The sequence below is a fragment of the Rhagoletis pomonella genome, unplaced genomic scaffold, assembly GCF_013731165.1.
Source record: "Rhagoletis pomonella isolate Grant_MI unplaced genomic scaffold, Rhpom_1.0 Rhpom_scaffold_00003, whole genome shotgun sequence".
In the NCBI taxonomy this organism is placed as follows: Eukaryota; Metazoa; Arthropoda; class Insecta; order Diptera; family Tephritidae; genus Rhagoletis; species Rhagoletis pomonella.
The window spans coordinates 54201557-54224022 of NW_023458557.1; the positions used below are offsets into that span (position 1 = coordinate 54201557).

General features: G+C 33.5%; 1 protein-coding gene across 1 annotated transcript in view; it reads left to right on the plus strand.

Annotated features, from left to right (window-relative positions):
- LOC118736612 (glycoprotein-N-acetylgalactosamine 3-beta-galactosyltransferase 1) overlaps positions 1 to 22466 on the plus strand; it is a 42145-nt gene that overhangs the window by 16266 nt on the left and 3413 nt on the right. Inside the window, exon 2 of the mRNA XM_036466664.1 lies at positions 2560 to 2653. Coding sequence (XP_036322557.1) covers positions 2560 to 2653 — 94 coding nt within the window. The remainder of the gene's footprint in view (positions 1 to 2559; positions 2654 to 22466) is intronic.

Consider the following 22466-nt stretch of genomic DNA (forward strand, 5'->3'; position numbering starts at 1 on the left):
TTAATGAAGTAAAAGGTTGGAAGAATTGATAGGCCCATAGTCATACTCGTAAGTTAAACCTCTCTCTTGGTAAAATAAAGTTTCACGTTTAGAATAGAATTTTAATTTGTGGCAATCATAGACATTTTAAAAACAGCTTTTTGTTAAGATGAGAGGAGTAGAGTATCCATATGAAGAGAAAAAATTTACTCGGCAATATAAAGAAATATGAGTACGTTAATTAGTTCACTCTGTGTCCGCTGCAGGATTGCGGATTTAGCAAGCCGGGAAGTCGTGGGTTCGAATCCCACTCCCTAAAAAAATTTGTTTACACCTTCTTTTGTTCTTTTAAATATTATGTGAAATACCATAAACAACTACAATTATGTGAAATACCATAAACAAAAAAGGGAATCAAATAAAAATTCAATAAAATAAAATAAAATAATATTTATATTAAAAAAAAGTAATAATACTAAAAAAAATTTGTTTGGAATCGCTTGGAGTGGGGACCGAACCTGGGTGCTTCTGCTTTTACTACTTCAACAGCAAAACAAAACTTAAGGCGCTGGCCCACTGCAGGCTTGCTTTGCACGCCTTACTTACTTTAATTTGCTTTGATTTACTTCAAAAACTCGTTTGGCCAAATGGCGGCTTGGAACGCTGTCAAAGCTACCAGCTTTGTAGTTAAAAAATTAAGATCTGTTCCCTTACACTAAGAATAAATTTCCCACAAAATTCCAGATAACTAAAAAAAAAATACAAACAGTCCTTTCACATTTATTTTTAAATTGATGCGAATTAATTTTTGCATTTCAAAGGAATAATAATAATTATACATTTATAACTATAGATACATTTATTTAAAACAAAAAAAATCCAATTTTTCAAGAGACGACTGACCAGTAGTTTGACATCAAAAATATCCTTAGCTTTGTGTGAAAAGTTGCTAAGTCCACAATTTGTGAAACCTCGTGATATAGGAAGCAAGAGAAATTAAGGATTAAGGTACTTGTTTTATTTTTTCTCGTTTATATTCAATTAAAGGCAAATTTTCTAAGTCCAGAAGAGGCCCCGAAAATCCGATAAGGCCAAAATAATACGAAATCTTTTAATAAAGATCGTATCCTTTTGATTCGTATGGAGTTTTGCTTTGCTTTAAACACGGAAAATGTTATATTCAAAGTTCCTGTAAAATTTATAAAAATGGACTTAGCAACTTTTCAGCCAGCGATATGTTAAATATAAATAAGGAAACATGTAATCATTTTTATTAAACTTTGAATTACTCATATTATATATATATATATTTTTTAATTACGTAAGCAAATTTTTGTTCACAATTTGAATTCATTTAGAACGGGAACATACCTTTTTGTCAAAAGCCTACAAAATGCTTTCAAATAAAACATTTGCCTATTCGAAACTTTGAGGCGCTTAAAGCAAGTGAAGCAAAGCTGCCATTTGGCCAGCGTTCATACGTTTTAGTATACAATACATTTTGCTTAGCTGCACATCCTTCTTTGCACGAAAAACTTGTGCACCTAACCGAAAAAGGCACTTAAGCGAATTGTCTTTACTACTTCAATGAGGAAGGTATTCGAATCCCTATGAAACCAAATAATGGAGAAGCACCTATCACGTAGAAAATAATGCCTGCGAAATTTTTTTCGAATGGTATCTTATCTATATAACTACATAAATTGATAGCCATTTTCGTTGTTCTGCGATATGAGCAAAATAAATAAAAGCTTGTAAAATTAGGTAATTGTAGGGCCAGTGCAGGTAAACGTAATACTTTCTTTGATAATTGATACTAGTTGCACAATTTTTAAGGCAGGTATCGCCAATGGGCAGGTATGTTGAATGCATCTATCGGAGCACTTTCCTTATAAATGTTAAAAATAATGTCTCAGATGCGCATTTTGGGGTAGGTATCTTAAATGTGCACTTAAGCATAAAGGCAGCAAAGCAAAATATACTGTATTCCAAAAAACTTTTGACAGTTCTCAAAGCGAGGCAAGCAAAGCAAGCCTGCATTGGGCCAATACCTTTAGAACCTCATTTTACCATTTTAAAATCGCGTTCTCCTCATTTTAAAGTTAAAATTCTGTTTTTGTCATAAAATGCATTTTAAGTTGACTATGAAAGAGTTAAAATGATGATTACTCTAAATCGTTAAAAGGTTTTTCTAACTTCTCTATTACTACGGGCCATAGAGTTTAGTGAAAAGACGAAGTTGCCATTTCAGGTCTGGGGGTCAATTCTCGTTCTGTGTTATTGTAAAGTGATAAAAAAAAAACCTTTAAAACCTCATTTATTTCGGTGTGAGTTTGTGAAAATACTTTTAAATTCTTGATAACGCGATAATGCAGAACGAGAGTTGGCCAACTGCACAACCATTATATCTTCTTAATATAAAAATTGTTATGCAAGGAAGTGCATATCACTTACAACAATCTACAGATTTTAAAATTATTTTTTGGCGCTAACAATAATGTAGTTTATTATCAATATTCTACTAAATATGTTTTAGTTAAATGCCAATGATTTTCTTAAATTTCATTCATTTTAATAAAGGTACATGGTCATGGAAAATTTACGCTATATGCTGTACGCATATTACCCACAGACACCAATCTATTTCGGCTACCAGTTGATTCGATATGGCGTGGTGAGTACATACATACATATGTATTTTATCAGTGGCGGATACAGACTTTTTTCAAACAGCATCATTTTCGGGGTTTTCATATTAGCGATTTTAAAATTTTGAACAGAAAAAGTATTTTATAAAGCATGTCCACATTATCGTAATTTACGTCTCATTTGTAATTCATAAACAAATCATGCTGAAATCAAGTAATTATGCCTGTTAAATTTGTCAATAAATGCGAAGTTCAACCAATTTCAAAAACTTCCTATCCAAATTTTAAATTTTTGAATCAGATTTTTTAAAAGTTTTGGGCATGCATTTTTATAGCCAATTTAATTTCGGTATAATAAGGCTCATGTTCGAAGTTGTGCATTTTCTTCGATATAAAAATAAGAGTATTTTAGAACATACATAAGTATTTTGTGTGGATGAAAATGCCAGACACCTCCGCAAAAAAAATTCACAAAAATCAGCACGAATTTTGAGGAACTTAAAATGTTCATTTTGTTCATTTTTGTACTGAAATTGAATGAGCTATAAAAAGTAGTCTCTTTTAGACATTACTTCTAAATGAATGTTTAATTCCGAGCCATATCATTCATTAAAATCAATAAACAGATTATGACAAAATCACTTCGATTTTAAGCGACCAGAATTCGCCAACAAATTTTTTGATTGTATTTTTACATATTTTTAGTAGATATGTACATATGTTTTATGTCGGTTTGGTATTTTGCTTGAAAAGTACTTGGTTTATATGTAACCCGTTATATATAAAAAAATATATATATATTCCGACGATTTGATAACCTCCTCCTGTTTTTGAAGTCGGTTAAAAAACCAATCAGATGGTGTTTTTATAATTTTCAATTCTTATCAGTACTTATGTGCACTGTGCTTACCTTAAAACCATGATAATCATATTAGAAATATAAATTAATAATTAATTAATATTATTAAATCAATCGCATCAAATTTTGATGATAGTTGTTCCCTTGGATTAAAAAATGGCCGCTCAAGACTGTGAAGTAAAACTACAACGTAACTTTTGTTTAGTTAGTGCAAAATTTAATATAAAAACAAGTTTGTTAAATATAAGTCCAATTGTTGATTCTATAAACATAAGTATATATACCTTCTTCCATATGCGAACATATGTACTTTGTATGAAAAAAAATACAGAACACAGTCAACAAAAAAAATTCCAAAAATCAATGGTAAGGCCCAGGTAGTTCAAAGTTGCACTTATATTAAAATTTAATGGTTTAAAAACTAAAAACCAATATTTCTTCTAAAGATGGCGATACAAATTTTCCATAATTTTTGCACACAGTCTGAAATTTGAATTTATGTATATGGTGTTTGTTAAGTAATCAGCTATACTGTTATAAAAATATAATAAACATTACCGACTTCAATTCACATATAAAAATCGATTATCGTTAATTTCTTTATGATCCAATGACCGGATTCAAACCAAATTAGTATGGGACTACCTGTGAGGTAACACCTTTCCTTTAAAAAAATAATTATAGAAAACAGTTAACGTGGTCCAAATTTGTGCGGAAACATACATACATAAAAAAGATATTCCGACGAACTGATAACCTTCTCCTTTTTGTCAAGTCGGTTAAAAATATTTGGTTCACTGTAAATGTAACAGAAGCCTGTGGCATATAAAAATATAAAAACACCATGTCTTTTACGTAACAAGTTATATATAAAATTAAAAGTAATTTTCCGTTTTATTTAAATAAAGTATTCATTAATTAGTTTTACTAATTACTAATTAGTATTTTTTTTATTTTTTTATAAAAATTCAATATATAAAATAAATTTTCCTTTTATGTGTTCTTTCTCAAATTTTTATATGCAAAGTATAAAAATATGCATATCAGGAGAAACGGGGTTTAATCACCTTTACAACGATACCAATTTTTACCACCACGTCTGTATTTTTACTTTTTTTATTATGACTCAGTCTTTTAAAAAAAAGTTGGTTTGGTCCAAGTGCTGCACTGTGAGTAAAACGTGAATTTTTATCCAAATGTAAAAATTTTTTCTTAATATGTTCTTAAGGAGGTTATCCCAATTTAGTGGTCCACTGTGGTCGAAAATATTGATTAAATGGTTTTCGAATTGCGTTACGTTCTGATGAAATGGAAGAAATGTCAGCAGTACTGCTCTCTACCTAGTAGCTTTCGATCTCTCGAGCAATAGTATGTATTTGCATCCAAAGAAGTTGTGTAACTTTTTTCCACCGCAATTGTATGTCTGACATTTGGCGGACATTTTCCACACATTCGTAAAAGCATCTGCAAAAAAAATTCAATTAAAAGTAAATAAAATTCATACCTTTTAATACCACTCCTCTTCGACATGCTACAAAAAACGGGTTTAAATAATTACAGTTATTTAAGAAAATATGAACTGAATATAAATCGTGAATTTCTGCTGCTTCCTAGAGCTGAAAAACTATCGACGCTATTCGACAGTTTGAAAAATACGATCGATATTTTCGATAGTATCGTATACTATCAATGGCGGACACAGGTAGGGGAAATTGGGGAAATTTCAATTTTTTTTACCAATTACGACGTGATCAACATTTGCGCCGCTTTACAGCACATAGCTGTTTTTATACACGATTTAAATTTGCTTTTGGCGGTATGGAATCGTATGCAATTTGTAGATAATACTGCCGTTAGGCCTATATACAATGTATAAGAAGTTCAGGACTCGATTAGTGAACTGCCCGTTGCTACTGTTATGTAATGAAAATGGTCAGAAACGTTTTTATTGGATTTTTGTAATAAAAATTAATGCAAAATGGTGAGTGGACACATATTTTGTACAAACCATGAAATTGCCAGGGATGCGAACTGTTTGCGGTCAGCGTATTAACTTGACCCCATTTACTTTTTCAAAGTTTCGATGGGTGATATCCAATGAAAGCTCTTATATACAAGAAATAATTTCAATATAAATATAATTTAATTTTTATTAAATGCTTTCACATTTGTATACATTGTGCAAATTTGCAGAACATTGTAAATTGCATTAAAATGTAAAACTAAGTATTTATCGAGGTAGATTATCATAAAAAGAATGGAAATCTTTGTGTATAAGTATATTGCTTTAACGTTTGAAGGCTGCTGCGTTTAGATTGGTATTTTTTTTGGACCGTCGTACAATAGTTCCGTTTCGTATTGTTGTAATTACAGAGCTCGTTATTATGGCAATGATGTCCACCAGTCGGTATGGCGCAACTTTAATTTGACTACACCATTTTTATGAAGCAAACTTCTGACACTGCTTACTGGCGCTTCCCCAGGTTTTTTACCTGCCCTAATAGTTGTAAAAAAAAAATTGTACTCTAAATAATTAATAATATAAGGATGTGAAGGCTTCGCCTGTCGCATACGACTTACATACATACTATGTAGTCCATGGGTGAATACATATATCGGTGGATTGAATACATTTTCTAATGTAGAGTGGACACTGTCTACCTCGTGGTATATGCATAGATATGTATGTATGTATTTATTTGGTTTATAATTATTTTTTTACATCGAAATCAAAGCACACTCATCAGATTCGCCTGCGATCAAAAACAGTTTTAAGCAAGTAAGCGAATACCCGTTTTTTCAGAGTATTTCTCGTACTGCTTGCACATAGCTGTTTTTGGTCAGTTCTAAACCAAAAATATATAAGAGAACGGTAAATGCAGCAATGTGGGCAATAGATAGTGTTAATAAAGTATGCAATAAAAAAATGACAAAAATCACATAGCCGTTTTTGTTGGCGCAACGACGAAATATTACATCTTAAGCGTGAAATTCTAAATATTTTCCTTAGTTCAATTTACCGCGTCACTTATTTAAGTAAAGATCGCAAAATTTCAATGCACCGGCACTATCGACTATCGCCCAAAAACAATGGATGTTTTTCCTAAAATAAAACTATACTATCGATAGTTTTGCAGCTCTACCGCTTTCAAACCGACGCGTACTTTTGTAAATTGGGGTTGTCAGCCAATAATAGAGAAACGATAAACCGCTAGAGAAAGCAAAAATTTCTAAAAAATTAATTGTTCAACACAAAGTCTGATGCCATCTTGAGACGTACATAATATACATTTGTATTTATATATCTACTAAAAATATGTAAAAACAAAATCAGAAAATTTGTTGGCGAATTCTGGTCGCTTAAAATCGAAGTGATTTTGTCAAATAGGAAGTGCAGAAGTGTTGGCCATAAAAGTGAAGTGAAAAACTTCGATCGTAGTAAAAACGGCAACACTGCTCTGGGTGCCGAAATATTTTTAAAAAATTTTTATTTATAGAATCAAGATCTTTCAAAGTCCGAAAACTGTCCACTTTACTTTAACAAGACCGATAGTTTTGATTTTTTTTTGCACAAGTTTGTTTGCCACTTGGCCTTTTCAAAATTAAGGTTTTACTTAAAGTGGGATAAATATTTTCTTGATAGCTAAACTCTTATTATTCTTATTATAAATGCGAAAGTGACTTTGTTTGCACTGAGCCAAAAGTACAATGATTTTTCAACCAAGTTATTGTTTGGTATTTTCATGATTAATACGCCGCATGCATTGCGATCATTGTGGTTAGAGGATCCTGTCCCATTATCATTCACGCCTGTTGATAATTAAATAATGTTATATTTTCAACGTAATTAATGACATAATCGATTGCCCAATTCTACTTGAGCAGATTAGCTTTAATGTTCTGCAAAGAAGTCTGCATAATTTCCATCCTTTTTTATGTTGATAGCTGCAGAACTAAATTTGCGCCTAATTCGCGTGCCCTAAAGTAATTTAGTGATTTATTTTCTTCTAAGTTAATTGGCTTCTCGTTATCTAAATCTGCTTTTGTGAAGAGTTTAAATTCGATTATTCAGTAGGCATATATTGTTAATTTTCCGTTAGTCTGTAAGGCACTGTGTCCTGTAGATTTAAATTGACATAAATAAGGGGCATTCCAAAGTAACGTGTGGGACATTTTTATTCGTTTGTGCTCAAACTTTTAGTAAATTCTCTTTAACCATTGATTTGACAAGTGTCAAACTGTTAACACTTGAAGTCACATATCAGTTTAATACGAAATTGATAAAGTATAAAATTTAATTATATAATTTACATAGAAATTTGACATTTTCCAAACGTGACGGGTGGGACAACGATGACACTTTATGCTTTATTGGCATTATTAAATTAAGACAAAAAACTGTGTTAGAGTGTGACGGGTGGGATGAGTAACTATTGAGGAAACATAGTTCGTGAGTAAAATGAACGCTAGTAGCTTGATGTGAATATTTATTATATTTTTAATAAGGGGACCTCATTTGAACAAAAAGAAGCTTACGAATTTGTATGTTACGTTAATAGTACGGTGACCATATTAACCAATGTAAAATAAAGGAAACTTTTTTTTCAAAATTATTTGGGAATACGTACATACAACTTGTATGATAAAAGTACCTTACCCATATCGTAATTTAAATCAAATATTTACGAGTTAATTAACCGATTCCGAAAAATTAAGCCAAATCCTTTTCAATGACTTCGCCATCCTTTGCTGCCAAAATGCATTTACCGAAGTCAGCACACAGTGGTTCAAAATTGGAATTTAATGTTCATAATTCACCATTCTCATTCATTCTTCATTTTTCAACCAACTTTTACTAAAAACCAAAAAAAAATATATGTTTGTGAACCTTTCTTTATAACATTGCAAACATTTTTTTTGTAATTTTTTCGTTTTGGGGAACCATACAATTGTTTTTAACTAGTCTTTGTTACGTAACATTTATTAACTAATGTACTCTCCATTTTCTTCAAAATAGCCACTTTTTCTGCATTTTGCACTAAAAAATTTAATATCATCAAATAAAAATTCACAAATCAGGCTCAACTGGTCTCTTTCAAATATTATAATAATAATAATAATAATATTATAAGCTTTAATAAAAAAAAAATATCAAATTAAGTGAAGAAAATGAAGGCTCCAGTGAATTACGAACACTAAATGCCAGTTTAGAACCACTGTGCAGCAGGGGGTTTATTGTTCTCTTTCAGTGAAACTGGAAACTCAGCGTGCAACACGGTACTGGGCACAACTTTCCCTGTGCTTTATAGATTGTGCAAAGATTACCTATTAAATAAAAACCCGTAAGTGGGGTGCGCTTTCGCTACTCGACTCTCACACCTGCTCTCAGAGAGCACTCTTCAACAAACCGACATATGCGAGCAGTGGAACCACATTTCCCGCTCATTAAGTACCGCCACCGAAGAAGTAGTCGGATTTCAGCGAGCCCGAAAGAACAACTGGTACGATGAGGAGTGTCAGGAAGCTGCAGAGAAAAAAGATGCCGCCTACAGGGCCACGCTACGATCAGGCGCAACGCGCGCTATGTGGGACCGCTATAGGGATCTGAAGAGGGAGCGAGACGTATTTGCCGCAACAAGGAGAGAGAGGCCGAAATACGTGAGTGCGATGAGCTTGAAATGCTGGCCGACGGGAGGAATGCCCGAAAATTTTACCAGAGAGTTAGGCGATTTACGGAAGGTTTAAAGACCGGGGCGCACTCCTGTAAGAACAATAATGGCGACCTAGTAACTGATGTCCAGAGCGTACTTAAATTATGGAGGGAACACTTTTCAGCCTTCTAAGCATAGGTTACAAGGTCTTATCGAGCGTATTGTGTGAAAGACTGAAGCCCACCGTCAATGAACTGATTGGGCCTTATCAGTGTGGCTTTAGACCTGGCAAATCCACCATTGACCAGTTATTCACAATACGCCAAATCTTGGAAAAGAACCGCGAGAAAAGGATCGACACTCACCACCTATTTGTCGACTTTAAAGCCGCTTTTGACAGCACTAAAAGGAGTTGCCTATACGCCGCTATGTCTGAATTTGGCATCCCCTCAAAACACATACGGCTGTGTAAAATGACGTTGAGCAATACCACCAGCTCCGTCAGAATTGGAAAAGACCTCTCCGAGCCGTTCGCCACAAAACGGGGTTTCAGACAGGGCGACTCCCTTTCATGTGACTTCTTTAATCTGATGTTGGAGAAGATAATAAGAGCTGCAGAACTGAACCGCTCAGGAACAATTTACTATAAGAGCGTGCAATTGCTGGCCTATGCCGATGACATCGACATCATCGCTAACAAAAACCGCCGTCTGTTCTGTCTTTTCCAAGTTGGATAGGGAAGCAAAGCGAATAGGTCTGGTGGTAAACGAGGACAAGGCGAAGTATCTCCTGTCATCAAACAAGCAGTCAGCATATTCGCGCCTTGGCACCCACGTCACTGTTGACAGTTACAATTTCGAGAAAGTAGAGAATTTCGTTTACTTGGGAACCAGCATTAACACCGATAATAATGTCAGCATTGAAATCCAACATAGAATCACTCTTGCCAACAAGTGCTACTTTGGACTGAGTAGGCAATTCTGGAGTAAAGTCCTCTCTCGACGTACGAAAAGCGCGCTCTATAACTCACTCATCATGCCCGTGCTGGTATATCGCGCAGGCGGTTACAGCGCCAAAAAAGAAGAAGAAGAAGAAGAAGAAGTGGGGTGCGAAACAAACTGGCGAAGGTTTTCATTATCTTATATATAAAAATAAGTGCACGTTTTTGGTGTGACCTCATAACTTGAGAACGGTTTCACTGAATTCAACCAAATTTATGTGGCATATTTACGGTGACCATCAGTCCTTTATTTCAAAGGACCGTCCTTTATTTTAGCTCTCTGTCCTTTATAATTTTTTTCAAAATAAAGGACGCATTTTGTCCTTTATTTCTTAATCTGTCCTTTAAATCAGTTCTGGATTTTTCAGAGGTAAATTTTTAACAGAGAATATAAAATAATAATAATGTCCCTTATAAAATATAATGAAAACTTTCGCCAGTTTGTTTCGCACCTCTCTTAAGGGTTGCTATTTAATCGATAATCTGCGTGCCATCTATAAATCACGAATCATTGCTAATACTGATAGAAAAATTAATATACATACTTTGAGTAAAATTCTCAAAAGAAAGGGGAAAGTTGCGCCCAGTACGTGTTGCACGCTGAGTTTCAAAACTGGCATTTAGTGTTCATTATTCACTGGAGACTTAATTTTTCACTCATTTGGTTTTTCTAAAAACTCAAATTTTTTTTTAATTTTGGTGAAATTTTTTTTATAACATTTCAAATTTTTCTTGTGAAATTATTCTTCATTTCGGAGGAAACCTACAATCGCTTTCAATTAGGTTTTATTATGTTACATTTATTAACTGGAACAGGAGAATCGATATTCTTCAAAATTGCTACTTTTTCTGCACTTTCAAAATTCGTGCTCAACTGGTCTCTTACTAGGTTTATAAGCTTTCATAAAAAAATAATAATCCAAGCGTCTTTAAAAAAGGGAAACTTGTACAGTTAGATAATATAATGTACTAGTAAATGTTTGATTTAAATTACGATACTTTTATCAGTTTGAAAAAAACGTCCTTTATTTTACGTTGGTTAATATGGTCGCCGTAGGCATATTCGATCTATCATGCAGATGGTTTATGCGAAGTTTGCGTGAATTTGGAAAAGGGGGCGTGGCACCACCCATACTAACTAAAATATAAATATAAGTGAACGTTTTTGGTGCACCATATAACTTGAAAACGGCTTCACCGAATTCAACCAAATTTATGCGGCATATTCGGGCTATCATGCAGATAGTTTATGTGAGGTTTGCTTGAATTCGAAAAGGGGGCGTGGCGCCTCTATTTTATATATAACAAGTAAGAAAGTCTAAGTTCGGGCGGAACCGAACATTAAATACCCGGCGCAAGTATTAAATACATGTTTTCCACCTTTCCGAAAGCTACCGCTACATGATAAGCCGGGGTGTATACATTTTAAGTAAATTAGCGTCCTTCCGTACCGAGCTTGGTACAAATTGTTAGAACGGTTAGCGAGATACATATATGTGATCACAAGTGGGCGGTGCTACGCCCATTTTCCAAAATTTTGTCATAAACGTATTTCTTGGTAAAGAATTGTTGCAACCATCAATTTTGAATAAATTAGCCTCAATATTTACTGATTTATCGAAGATTTTGTATTTCTCGAAATTACCGTTATATGGGATGTGGGCGTGGTTATTGTCCGATTTTAGAAATTTTCAGCCATATGGTATGTTGTACCAGGACCAACAACTGTGCCAAGTTTGGAAGAAATTGGTGTAGCGGTTGCCAAGATATAAAAAAAATTTATAATATTCTTATTTTTCGTCTAAAACTCATTGCAAATATCAATTTTGAGTGAATTATCTTCAGTAGTTACTAAAATATCGCAGGTTATCAAGATATACACATGTAACCATAAGTGGGCGTGGCTACGCCCATTTTCCAAAAATTTATAATATTCATGTTTTCCGTCTGAAACTCATTGTAAGTATCAATTTTGAGTGAATTATCTTCAGTAGTTACTAAAATATCGCAGTTCTCGTATTTCTTAAAATTACCGTTATATGGGAGGTAGGCGTGGTTATTGTCCGATTTCGCCCATTTTCAATACCATCCGTACTACGCCCAAAGGAAGTTCACGTACCAAGTTTCGTTAAGATATCTCAATTTTTCTCGAGTTATCGTGTGCACAGACGGACGGACGGACAGACAGTCACCGCTTAATCGATTTCTCTTTTCATTCTGATAATTTATGTATACATTTGTCTATATCTATCTCGATTCGTTTTGCCTGTTACAAACAATCGTTATGTGAACAAAGTTATAATACCCTTGTGCACAAGTGCGCTCGGGTATAAAAATTAGTGACTTAGCTTATAAATTGAGAACGGCTTCACCGAATTCAACCAAATTTATATAGCATATTCGGGCCATCATGCAGATATTTTATGTGGAGTTTGCCCAAATTTGGAAAAGGGGGCGTGGCATATGTACCTTATGTATAAAAATAAGTACACGTTTTTGGTGTGAGCTTATAACTTGAGAACGGCTTCACCGAATTCAACCAAATTTATACGGCGTATTCAGGCTATTATGCAGATGGTTTATGTGAAGTTTGCCCGAATTCGTAAAAGGGGGTGTGGCACCTCCCATACTAACTAAAATTTTTATATTGTATATCTCTTGAAATATTTGTGGTAGAGTACTGGAAATTGGTATAGAGGTATATCAAATAATTCCATACTCACGGAGAAAAATGGGCGGTATTGGAAGGAAAAGAGGGCGTGGAACCTCCCATCTTATATATAAAAAATAAGTGCAAGATTTCAACCAAATGTATACGGCATAGTCGGGCCATTATGCAGATTGTTTGCGTTAAGTTTCCCCGAATTCGGAAAAGGGGGCGTGGGACCACCCATACCAACAAAAATTTTCATCTGGTATGTCTCTTGAAATATTTGTGGTAGATTACTGGAAATTGGTAGACATATGAAATAATTCCATACTCATGGAGAAAAATGTGCGGTATTGGAAAAGGGGGCGTGGCACCTCCCATCTTAAATAAAAAAATAAGTGCACGAATTCTACCAAATTTAAACGGTATATTCGGACTATGATGCAGATGGGTTATGCGACATGTGCCCGAATTCGGTTCAGCGGTTCATGATATATGACAGTTTATGTCTGTCACATGTACCACCTATATGGTACAACAGCAGATACTTGAAAAATCGAAAACATAGTGAAAAATTGTTGCTATGATGTGCTGTGGATGTGATGTGATGTTCTTCGGATAAATTAAGTCACGTATAAACATGGCTGCAATATACTAAAAAAAAAATAAATTCATATAGAAAAATTCCAGAATTTTTCATTCATTTTTCAATATTTGGTGTAGATAAGCACACCGGGGTACCGCTAGTATTTTATAAGTAACTTTTTTATTTTTCATATTCTGAAAAATTTACCTCTGAAAAATACAAACAAAACGCGTCCTTTATTTAAAAAAAAATTATAAAGGACGGGGGGTTAAAATAAAGGGCTGTCCTTTAAAATAAAGGACGGATGGTCACCGTAGGTAAAAGACACATATTTTGCTGTGACGGGTGGGAAATCCAATATGCATTTTTTGAACGCTCATAACTTCTCACCAAAAATGTATATTTGTGATAATTTACCGTTTTAAAGTCCATTAATTGTATTTTCTTTTTGGAAAATTATTTATTTATGAGTACATGAGGAATGCCTTGACAACTTGATGCAAAATTATTACAGTTTGTTATATTTGCATTTATAACAATAGAAAAAGCGAAATTAGTGAAAAAAATTATAAAAATCGATTTCTAAAGAATTATTCTACATGCTTTACTGTTTTTACAGATTTAAAAATAATTTATGTAATTTATTTTTTTACCTGAGGCGTCGTCTTCGCTGGAAGGGTCCATAAATAAAATAAATATTTAAACATTTCTTTTAATAATAAAACAATTGTTTTACTGAGTAATTGATTAAAATACAAACCTACGGAAATGTATTTGATTTTTTGATACAATAATACTAATACTTTCGCAAAACCACCAGCTAATTGGCGTCAAGATTTGGCTTGAAAATATCATGGGAAATTGTATATGAATGCATATATTCATATACAAATGGTATCTTCATCAATTAATTGCGATTACAGTCATTATAATATTAGATGCTTATTTTTGTCTACCGCTTGTGAACACGTATTTGATAATAATTTAAAACATAATTGACGGGGAGTGCTTAAAAGGTAAAGAAGCTGCTGTGGCATTGAGAGAGTTATTTAAAAATGTAGGTATAGAAAACAATAATGTTTTTACCAAAATAAGTAGAAATTTGCACTAGAAACAAGTTCTTTGTTTATATTATCGGTTAAACGTGTTGGAATTTTAGTATTTTCGTCTAATAATTGACATGCATAAAATTTCTATAGCCACTGATTAAGCGAAAACAGGTATAAATTTGGTTGAGTAACAGCAAGAAAGTAAAACTCAAAAGTGCGATGAAGACAAAATTAAAGATTTTTCCCTAGAAGGGATGTTTGATATGTTTTTTGTTTTTTTGCTGAAATTCAAATTGACAATTTCTGCAAAAAATAACTACGAAAAATTGATTTGAGTTTAACTAAAGTTATTTACTTTACTACTACGCACGTAAAATATTTATTAAATAAAAAATCAACTAAATAAGCTAATTAGGATTTTACCCGGAAGAATTTAGTTTTACTTGTTTCAAATTATATATTTACATATACAGTGAAACCCGCTTAAGTACCGCCCGCTTAAGTAACCAACATTTTTGGGCACCGTGAATTTTTTAATGTAATCTGAAGAAAATCCCTCTCTTAAGTACCTATCCCACTTATTTACCCAACCCGCCTAAGTACCTAAATGTTTCGTGCCCCATTTACCATTTTACTTATAATTTTCCCCTTTTAAGTGCTCTTTTAAAATTCCTTAAAATATTTACACATTGTTAAATTCAGTGGTAGCGCTACACACCTTCGTTAAAAAATATTCTAAAAAATCAACGGTAATTTTTAGCCACTTGAAACTTGCACACTAGTACACTAAAACTTTCAAAACTTCACTGTTCTTTCAAAAAACACTTCTGAGAAAAAAGTTTGAAATTTTGAAGTGTTCAACAAAATCTTAAGCATAGGTTTATATGGTATTTGTTAGGGAATGAAATGTATTTTAATTGATTGAAAATTCTTAAAAATTAATAAATAAACATAAGTGGCAAGCAATATCATTTTGAATTTGGTCTAAAATGATATGTCCAACTTTGACTTTTTAAAGAATTTAATTCTTGTAAAAATTACATACCACTGTATTATTTTTTTTTTAAATAAAGTTTTTCTTTATATGTTTGTGTTTAAATAATGCTACGATCTTGATTTTAAATTTTATTATTTCAATTATTTATATATTTATGTAAGTTAACAAGAAGGTGTAACTACATCAATAATTATGTTCGCTTACGTACCCACATCGAGGTACTTAAGAGGGTTCTTTTAAGTACCCAACCCGCCTAAGTACCTCAAAAAGCTGACATTTTTCGTGAGGTGCTTAAGCGGGTTTTACTGTATTTTGTATTGTATGAATTCTTAATACAAAAAGCCAACATACAGTAAAACCCGCTTAAGTACGTCACGAAAAAGGGTAGAGTTTTGAGGTACTTAGGCGGGTTGGGTACTTAAAAGAACCCGCTTAAGTACCTCGATGGGGGTACTTAAGCGAACATAATTATTGATTTAGTTACATCGTCTTGTTAACTTGCATAAATATGTAAATCCTTGATTAAAACATGAACATTTAATGAAGAATTCGTAGCTTAAAACCAAGATCGTAGCTTAAGCTGGTTTCACTGTAATTAAATTTTAAAGACATTTTCAACTCGATACGAATTGTAAAATTTATAGAACTAGCTTCATACATATTATCAGAAGTCGATGTTTCAATCATTCTAATAATGTGTGGAGTTTCGGTTGAGAATTCTTGAAAACCTTCAAGCATTCGTTTTTTGAAATAATTTTGATATATTTTTACATTTCGAGCTCTAACCTCTAAAAAGACGTAAGCGATTTTTTTATTTTTACTTTTATTTTATTTTTTATGCATAAATACATCTTAACCCTCTCAGTACAAAAAATCAGCCGCTTAAGCTAAAAATCAGAAAATTTGTCTCCGGCTAATTTTGGGTCATTGATTTCAAAAATGCAATCAAAAATTTTATAAAGCTCTTAGTTTTACCGTTATTCAGCGTCCATTATATTGAACAGTGGTACCCTAGATTTGTATACAGGGAAGTCATATCAAAAATTTTTTTTTCTCTTTTTTCATTTGCAAAATATATCCCAAAACTGGGAATAACATTTAACATTTTTTTCGGATCTCAATTCCCCTGAAAATTAGTTAATTTGTTCCTTTATATTACAGTATTCAATATCAACTTTTGTGACACTTTCCACTTTTGTGAAAAAACACGGTCAACTGCATCACGAAAATACAGTAAAAGAAATGCGGTAAATAACAATAATATACTTTTCTCAAAACAACTGTTATGTTAAAAACAAAAGCTTTTATTTAAGAAAAAAGAGCTTTAAGTACAAAAAAATTTGTCCAATATATTGGACGTTTGTACTGAAAGGGTTAATGCTCTAGGACGGTTATGGGCACTGCTATAGAAACATTTCTGCATCAAAAGGAACAATTTGAAAAAAATGGCCTTACGTCTGTTTGGCGGTTAGGGATCGAAATGTAAAAATGGGTCGAAATTATTTCAAAAAACTAATGTTTGAAGGTTTTCAAGAATTCCTAACCGAAACTCCATACATGATGAGGAAGATTGAAACATCGACTTTTAGTAATGTATATGAAATTATTTCTATAAACTTTACAAATCATATTGAGTTGAAAATGTCTTTAATATTTAGTCATGCTTAGGTTTTTTTGTAACAAATTATAACAAAAATTTGCTCCAGCTTTTGCTGAAAGCTAAATAAAAGCTCTGTGCACATTCTTAGCGCATAATTTCAAAACTGACAAATATTGAGTTGTAGCCCTTTTGAAGACGGTATGCGACATGTGTTCCCACGTGAAATTAATTCGCAATTCTTTTTCAAGTTGGTGACTGGCTTCGCTAAATCAATCAGGATAACTCATGCATAAAGCCGGCTTGTTCAGCAAATAAAGTCGTGCTAGTAAAATATTTAAAACTAAATGCTTCCCTTAATCGGTTAAGGTGGTTATTGCTCGGAAACTGCATACACCTGTGTTAACTGTAATGCCTATCAAATTATTTATGCGTTATTTGTAATATAACTTCAGATGTTTTTAAGATATCGTTTTTTACTAATCCTACTCATTATATAAACAAATCATTACTGATAACTACATATGTATGTACATTAGACTGCATCACCAAAAAATTGAATTTTAAGAAACTATTTTTATTCATAAAAACTCCATTTTTGGAGGTATTTTCAAATCGGTCCAGCTCACTTAAATCTTAATATTTTTCCGAAATATTTTAGTGGACGTCTTAAAATATAATAGATTTTATAATTCCAATAATTCCAATGGAAAAATAGTATCGATTTTTTTTGTATGGGGAGTGATGCAGTCTAATGTACATCGTTAAAAAAAACTTAAATTTTCATATGCTTTCAATTCTGGCGCAGTAGCATTGATAAAAGAGTGCAAGTAAATTGCGCAATTTAATTAGATGCATAAATTTCGCTTGGTAATACTAGTTGTTGGATGCGCGTTTCGCTACTTCACAGCGTTTAAAAAAGCTTCGAAAACCTCAGGTTGGTAATTAATTTCAAAATCTTATCAACATTTCACAACACCATTTAAGCCTATTAGACACTACATAAATTATTTTGGATTGGCATTCAGTTGTAAAACCTCAACACCGCAGCCGCTGCCAATCATACCACAACAAATCATCTTCGCTTGTGTACTTCTTACTTTTTGCTGCCTTGACGCCAAGACGTTAAAGCTTATTCATATTTGGCAATTATATGGCCATACATATATACATAAATGTACACTTTTGGCCACTGAAACTTTTTGGCTTTAACGTAAAAAATGTTCTCGAATACGGATTTCACGCGACACCAGTGTTGCCAACTCCAAGGTCCGAAAATCCCATTCTACTCTGAAAAACGCCCTGTTTATCCCATTTTAAAATTCGGAGATCCCATTTATCATAAATATTAAAAGTTTTTAATAACAATATATATAAAGAGTATGGCTGCATTCCAAAACTTCAAAATGCAAAGGGACCACGGTTAGGTTCTGGTTGTCTACTAGGTTACGCAAGTTACACTTATTCTTCTAGTGCGGTTTAGAAATAAAAGAGACTGATGCTTTGTATTTTGACGTTTTGGAATGCACCCTATATATAGCAGCCAGCTCCAGTTCTACGGTTTTCACTTTTCTTGCGTTGCACATGTCCTTACGGTTGTCTCTAGGGCTATAAACACATCAAGTTAACAAGGCCTTTCTGGGTTGAAGGCGTCAATGCAAAAAATAATTATCCAAAAAGAAGGTAAAATTCACGGACTTTAAAACAGTGGTGGGTTATTACAAAACTACATTTATGGAAAATTTGTCAGCGTTCAAATAAATGCTTATTGCACGTCTTACCCGTCACAGCAAATTATGTTTTTTTTTATATAACTTACAAATACGATAGATTCCTATTGTTTAAATCAGATCCGTTTAATAAATATTCATATCGAATCAGTAGTGTTCACGACATATGTGTGTTCAATCGTGACTCGTCCCACCCATCACAAAATACTGTCCCACCTGTCACAAGCAGTGTTGCCAAACATGGGCCTTTCCTACCAAAACTGGTAGGTTGCTTTGCATTTGGTACGTTGGTAGGCTTGGTGGGATTTTGGTAGGTTCCGTAATAGTTATTTGCGAAAAATGGAAAATAAGTATTTCCAAACTTTCTAGCAAGCTTTTTTACATGAATATTTCACGGGTGCATTCACATAGCGGTGGCCGCAAACATGTTAATATACCTGATTCCTAAGTATAAACGTATACCCTGGACCAAGAAAAGTCGGCCAATGGGCTCGTACCCAACCATATTCCAGGCGGAGGTCTTCACAATCGAAGTCGTCGCGAATGTCATCGTAGAAGACAAATGAGGCCAGGATATATATTATGTCAGATATCTAGGCTGCGTAAAGCCCTCAGGACCGGTTGCTCCAATTCTGGTTGACACTAATTCCCGCTTAAACATCGTTATCGACGTTACCGACACCGTGTTATATGCATTGAGTCGAAAACGTTGATAACGATAATAACCGATGATTAGTGTCAACCAGGCTTTGAGCAACCAGCCCTTAGACTCTTCTAAAACGACATCAAGGCTTGAGAACTCTTGAACCACCTGGGAGCCCACAATAGCGTAACGCAGTGGTGGGTTCCGGGACATGAAAAGTTTGAAGGCAACGAAAGGGCTGACTGTCGCGCAAAACGTGGAGACCAAGTACCGCTTGCATGGTCCCGAGCTAATCTGTGCTACATCTAAAGGATACACTGCAGAACTACTTAGGAGCTAGCTAGGAATAATCTGAGGTTACTGCCCACTGGCGGAAGTAAAAGGGAATACGACAATCAATTCATAACTCCTTCCAGGGAGAACTCCGAAGTACCATTTGAATTATATGGGTCTTTCTGTAGAGACTGACTGTAGGTTTTGTGGGCTGGTTTAGGAAACCCAGTATATTCTATATGCCTTCCCAATAAGCATGAATCGTAAATTGATGATTGATACAGAAAAATTGTCTTCTCCATCTAAAAGTTGGAACATGGCATCATCCAAGCGCTTAGCTTTTTAAATAGCCTAAGGTTGGAGTGATTACAATTAAGGTGTAGCACAATATATTAACTTAGATCACAGCGCGAGTATCTCCGAAGTAATTATAATAATAATATCGTCACTAGACACGAATAAAGACGGGCGGTTGTTTTGGCGCAGAAAAAGGACGCGTGAAAAAAATTTACGAAAAAAGACGCTTGAAAAAACTTAGGCGAAGAAAGACGTGTAAACATGGATTCAACATCATTCCGGAAAGACCCTTTTGGGAATTCGTATACCGTTACTCGTAAACGTAGTTCCGCGTCAAAGAGGTTAACGCGTTTTTCTTTGCCGTCACCTATGTTAAGAGTCTTTCTTCGCCGAAGTTTTTTTACGCGTCTTTTTTCTCGGTCAACTTTTTAGCTCGCGTCTTTATTCGTACCTAGTGACGATATGTACTATGTATGTGCAAAGAGACATACATTTGGAGAAGTCTGTACAGTAAAATTAATTGTTATACGCAGTTAATTTGTTTTTATTGTTTATGTTATCTATATTTTTAATAAACTTGACATTGAAAAATTATATTCAACATTCAAAGAAATGTTTGGTAGGTTTTGGTTGGTTATAGTACGAAATTTTGGTAGGAAAAAAAATTTGCCTGTGGCAACACTGGTCTAAAATTTTTTTCCAATAGGTATAATAATGCCATCAAAGCATAAAATGGACCTTACCATCTATTAACTACATTCGAGAAAGCCCGTATGCACGAAATATTTTGAAATACATACATACATAGTTTGTCTAAAATTGGGAAACGATTCAATCCACTCAGAGAGGTGGGTGTCGTCGTTGTCTCACATCTGAATTCAGATGTTAACAGTTTGAAAGTTGTCAAACTAAGTTTGAGGAAAAACGAGTTTTAATGTCTCAACCGTCACGTTGGAATGCCCCATATATGTTTGAATAAAGAGATGTAACAATGACTGAACAGCAAATTGTCAGTGACCACCACTGACAAGAGTTTAACTATTAATTTTGATATTCACAACGACCAGTTAACAAAAGTTTAAACCAACATACCCCCATAGTTAAACTTTTGTGAAATTAAACTTTTTTTTGTGGAAAGAATTTAAAATTTGAATAGAAAAGTATTGATTTTTAGAATTTGTATATTTTCAGGCGATATGATTTTCCATAGTTAACTATGTGACTCTGAACATAAATTCAAAGTTGAGCTCATGTTTGTGGTTAAGTTAACAATCGTTTAACTAAGCACTGTGAATCCGACCCTTAGCTAAAAATCCCAAAATGAGACGCAAAATCGCACGCGTCCTTTTATGGTGCGAAAATCCCAAATTATGTGCGAAATCCCACGAGTTCTGCACACTGCGCGACACTTAATTGACCACGACCTTTGTCGCTATTGGGTTGGGCAATAGTTTGTTAAAAAATTCTTCAAAGTTATTTTAAATGCATATGAAAATAAGTGTTATGAGAATCAATTTTTTCCGTATGTTACGTTATATACAGGGTATTAGGAATGGCGATTCAAACACTTGAAGGTGATAAGTCACTCTTTGACGATCAAATTTGGAATCTTTTGCTTTTGCTCAAAGCCTAATGGGGTATTTCAAGTAAGTAAGAGCAAAGCTCTGCAGTGCCCATCGAGAGATGCAAGGTTCGAGTCACAGAGCAGGATTTTTTTTGTTTATTTATTTATTTATTTTTTTTCATTGTAATTTTTTAAATTGTATTTAAAAATAATTATGTTATTTATTTTGTATGGTATTTGAGTATTTAAGGTTTTCCATATATGTAATTAATTTTACAATTTGTAATTTATATATGAATTGAAATAATTGACTTACCTTACTCTAACCACCTCCAACCGGACTCGAACCTGCGATCTCCGAACCAGAAGCAGTAGTCTTCACGCGACGCCGCAGCCGACATTTGCCAGAAAAGCAATTAACTTCATATTAACAGCACTGCCAAATTATTACTTATATTGAGTAAATTTATTTCCTCAAATTAAGTTCGTAATTTTTAGCATGAACCTGAATGAAGGAAAAACTTCTCAAATTGAGTAAATTTTTCTAAATATTAAAGAAAGGACGGTAACTCTAAATTAATTAAACTGGTTTGTTGTTTTAGGGAAATGTTTTTTTCTGAATATTATTTGTATATACAGAGATGTTAAGTATCTCATAGTTATACAAGTATTTAAAACACATATAAAAAAGCGCATTTAATAAGCTGATGCCAGATAAAACTTTTCGGCTTTGCGTGACATTTATAACTTTGCCAGCAAAGCGCAAGACGCAAATGGTATGCCAGAATGAACACTTTGCCAACACCCGCTTCATTTGTTTAAACGTCAAAATCGCTGTGAAATTAATAATACAAAAAATTAAAAAATGTTTTTGGAGGATATTTTAGAAATGTTAGTATTAGTGCTGTTAATGCATGAAGCTTTGATGTGCTTGACAAAAACT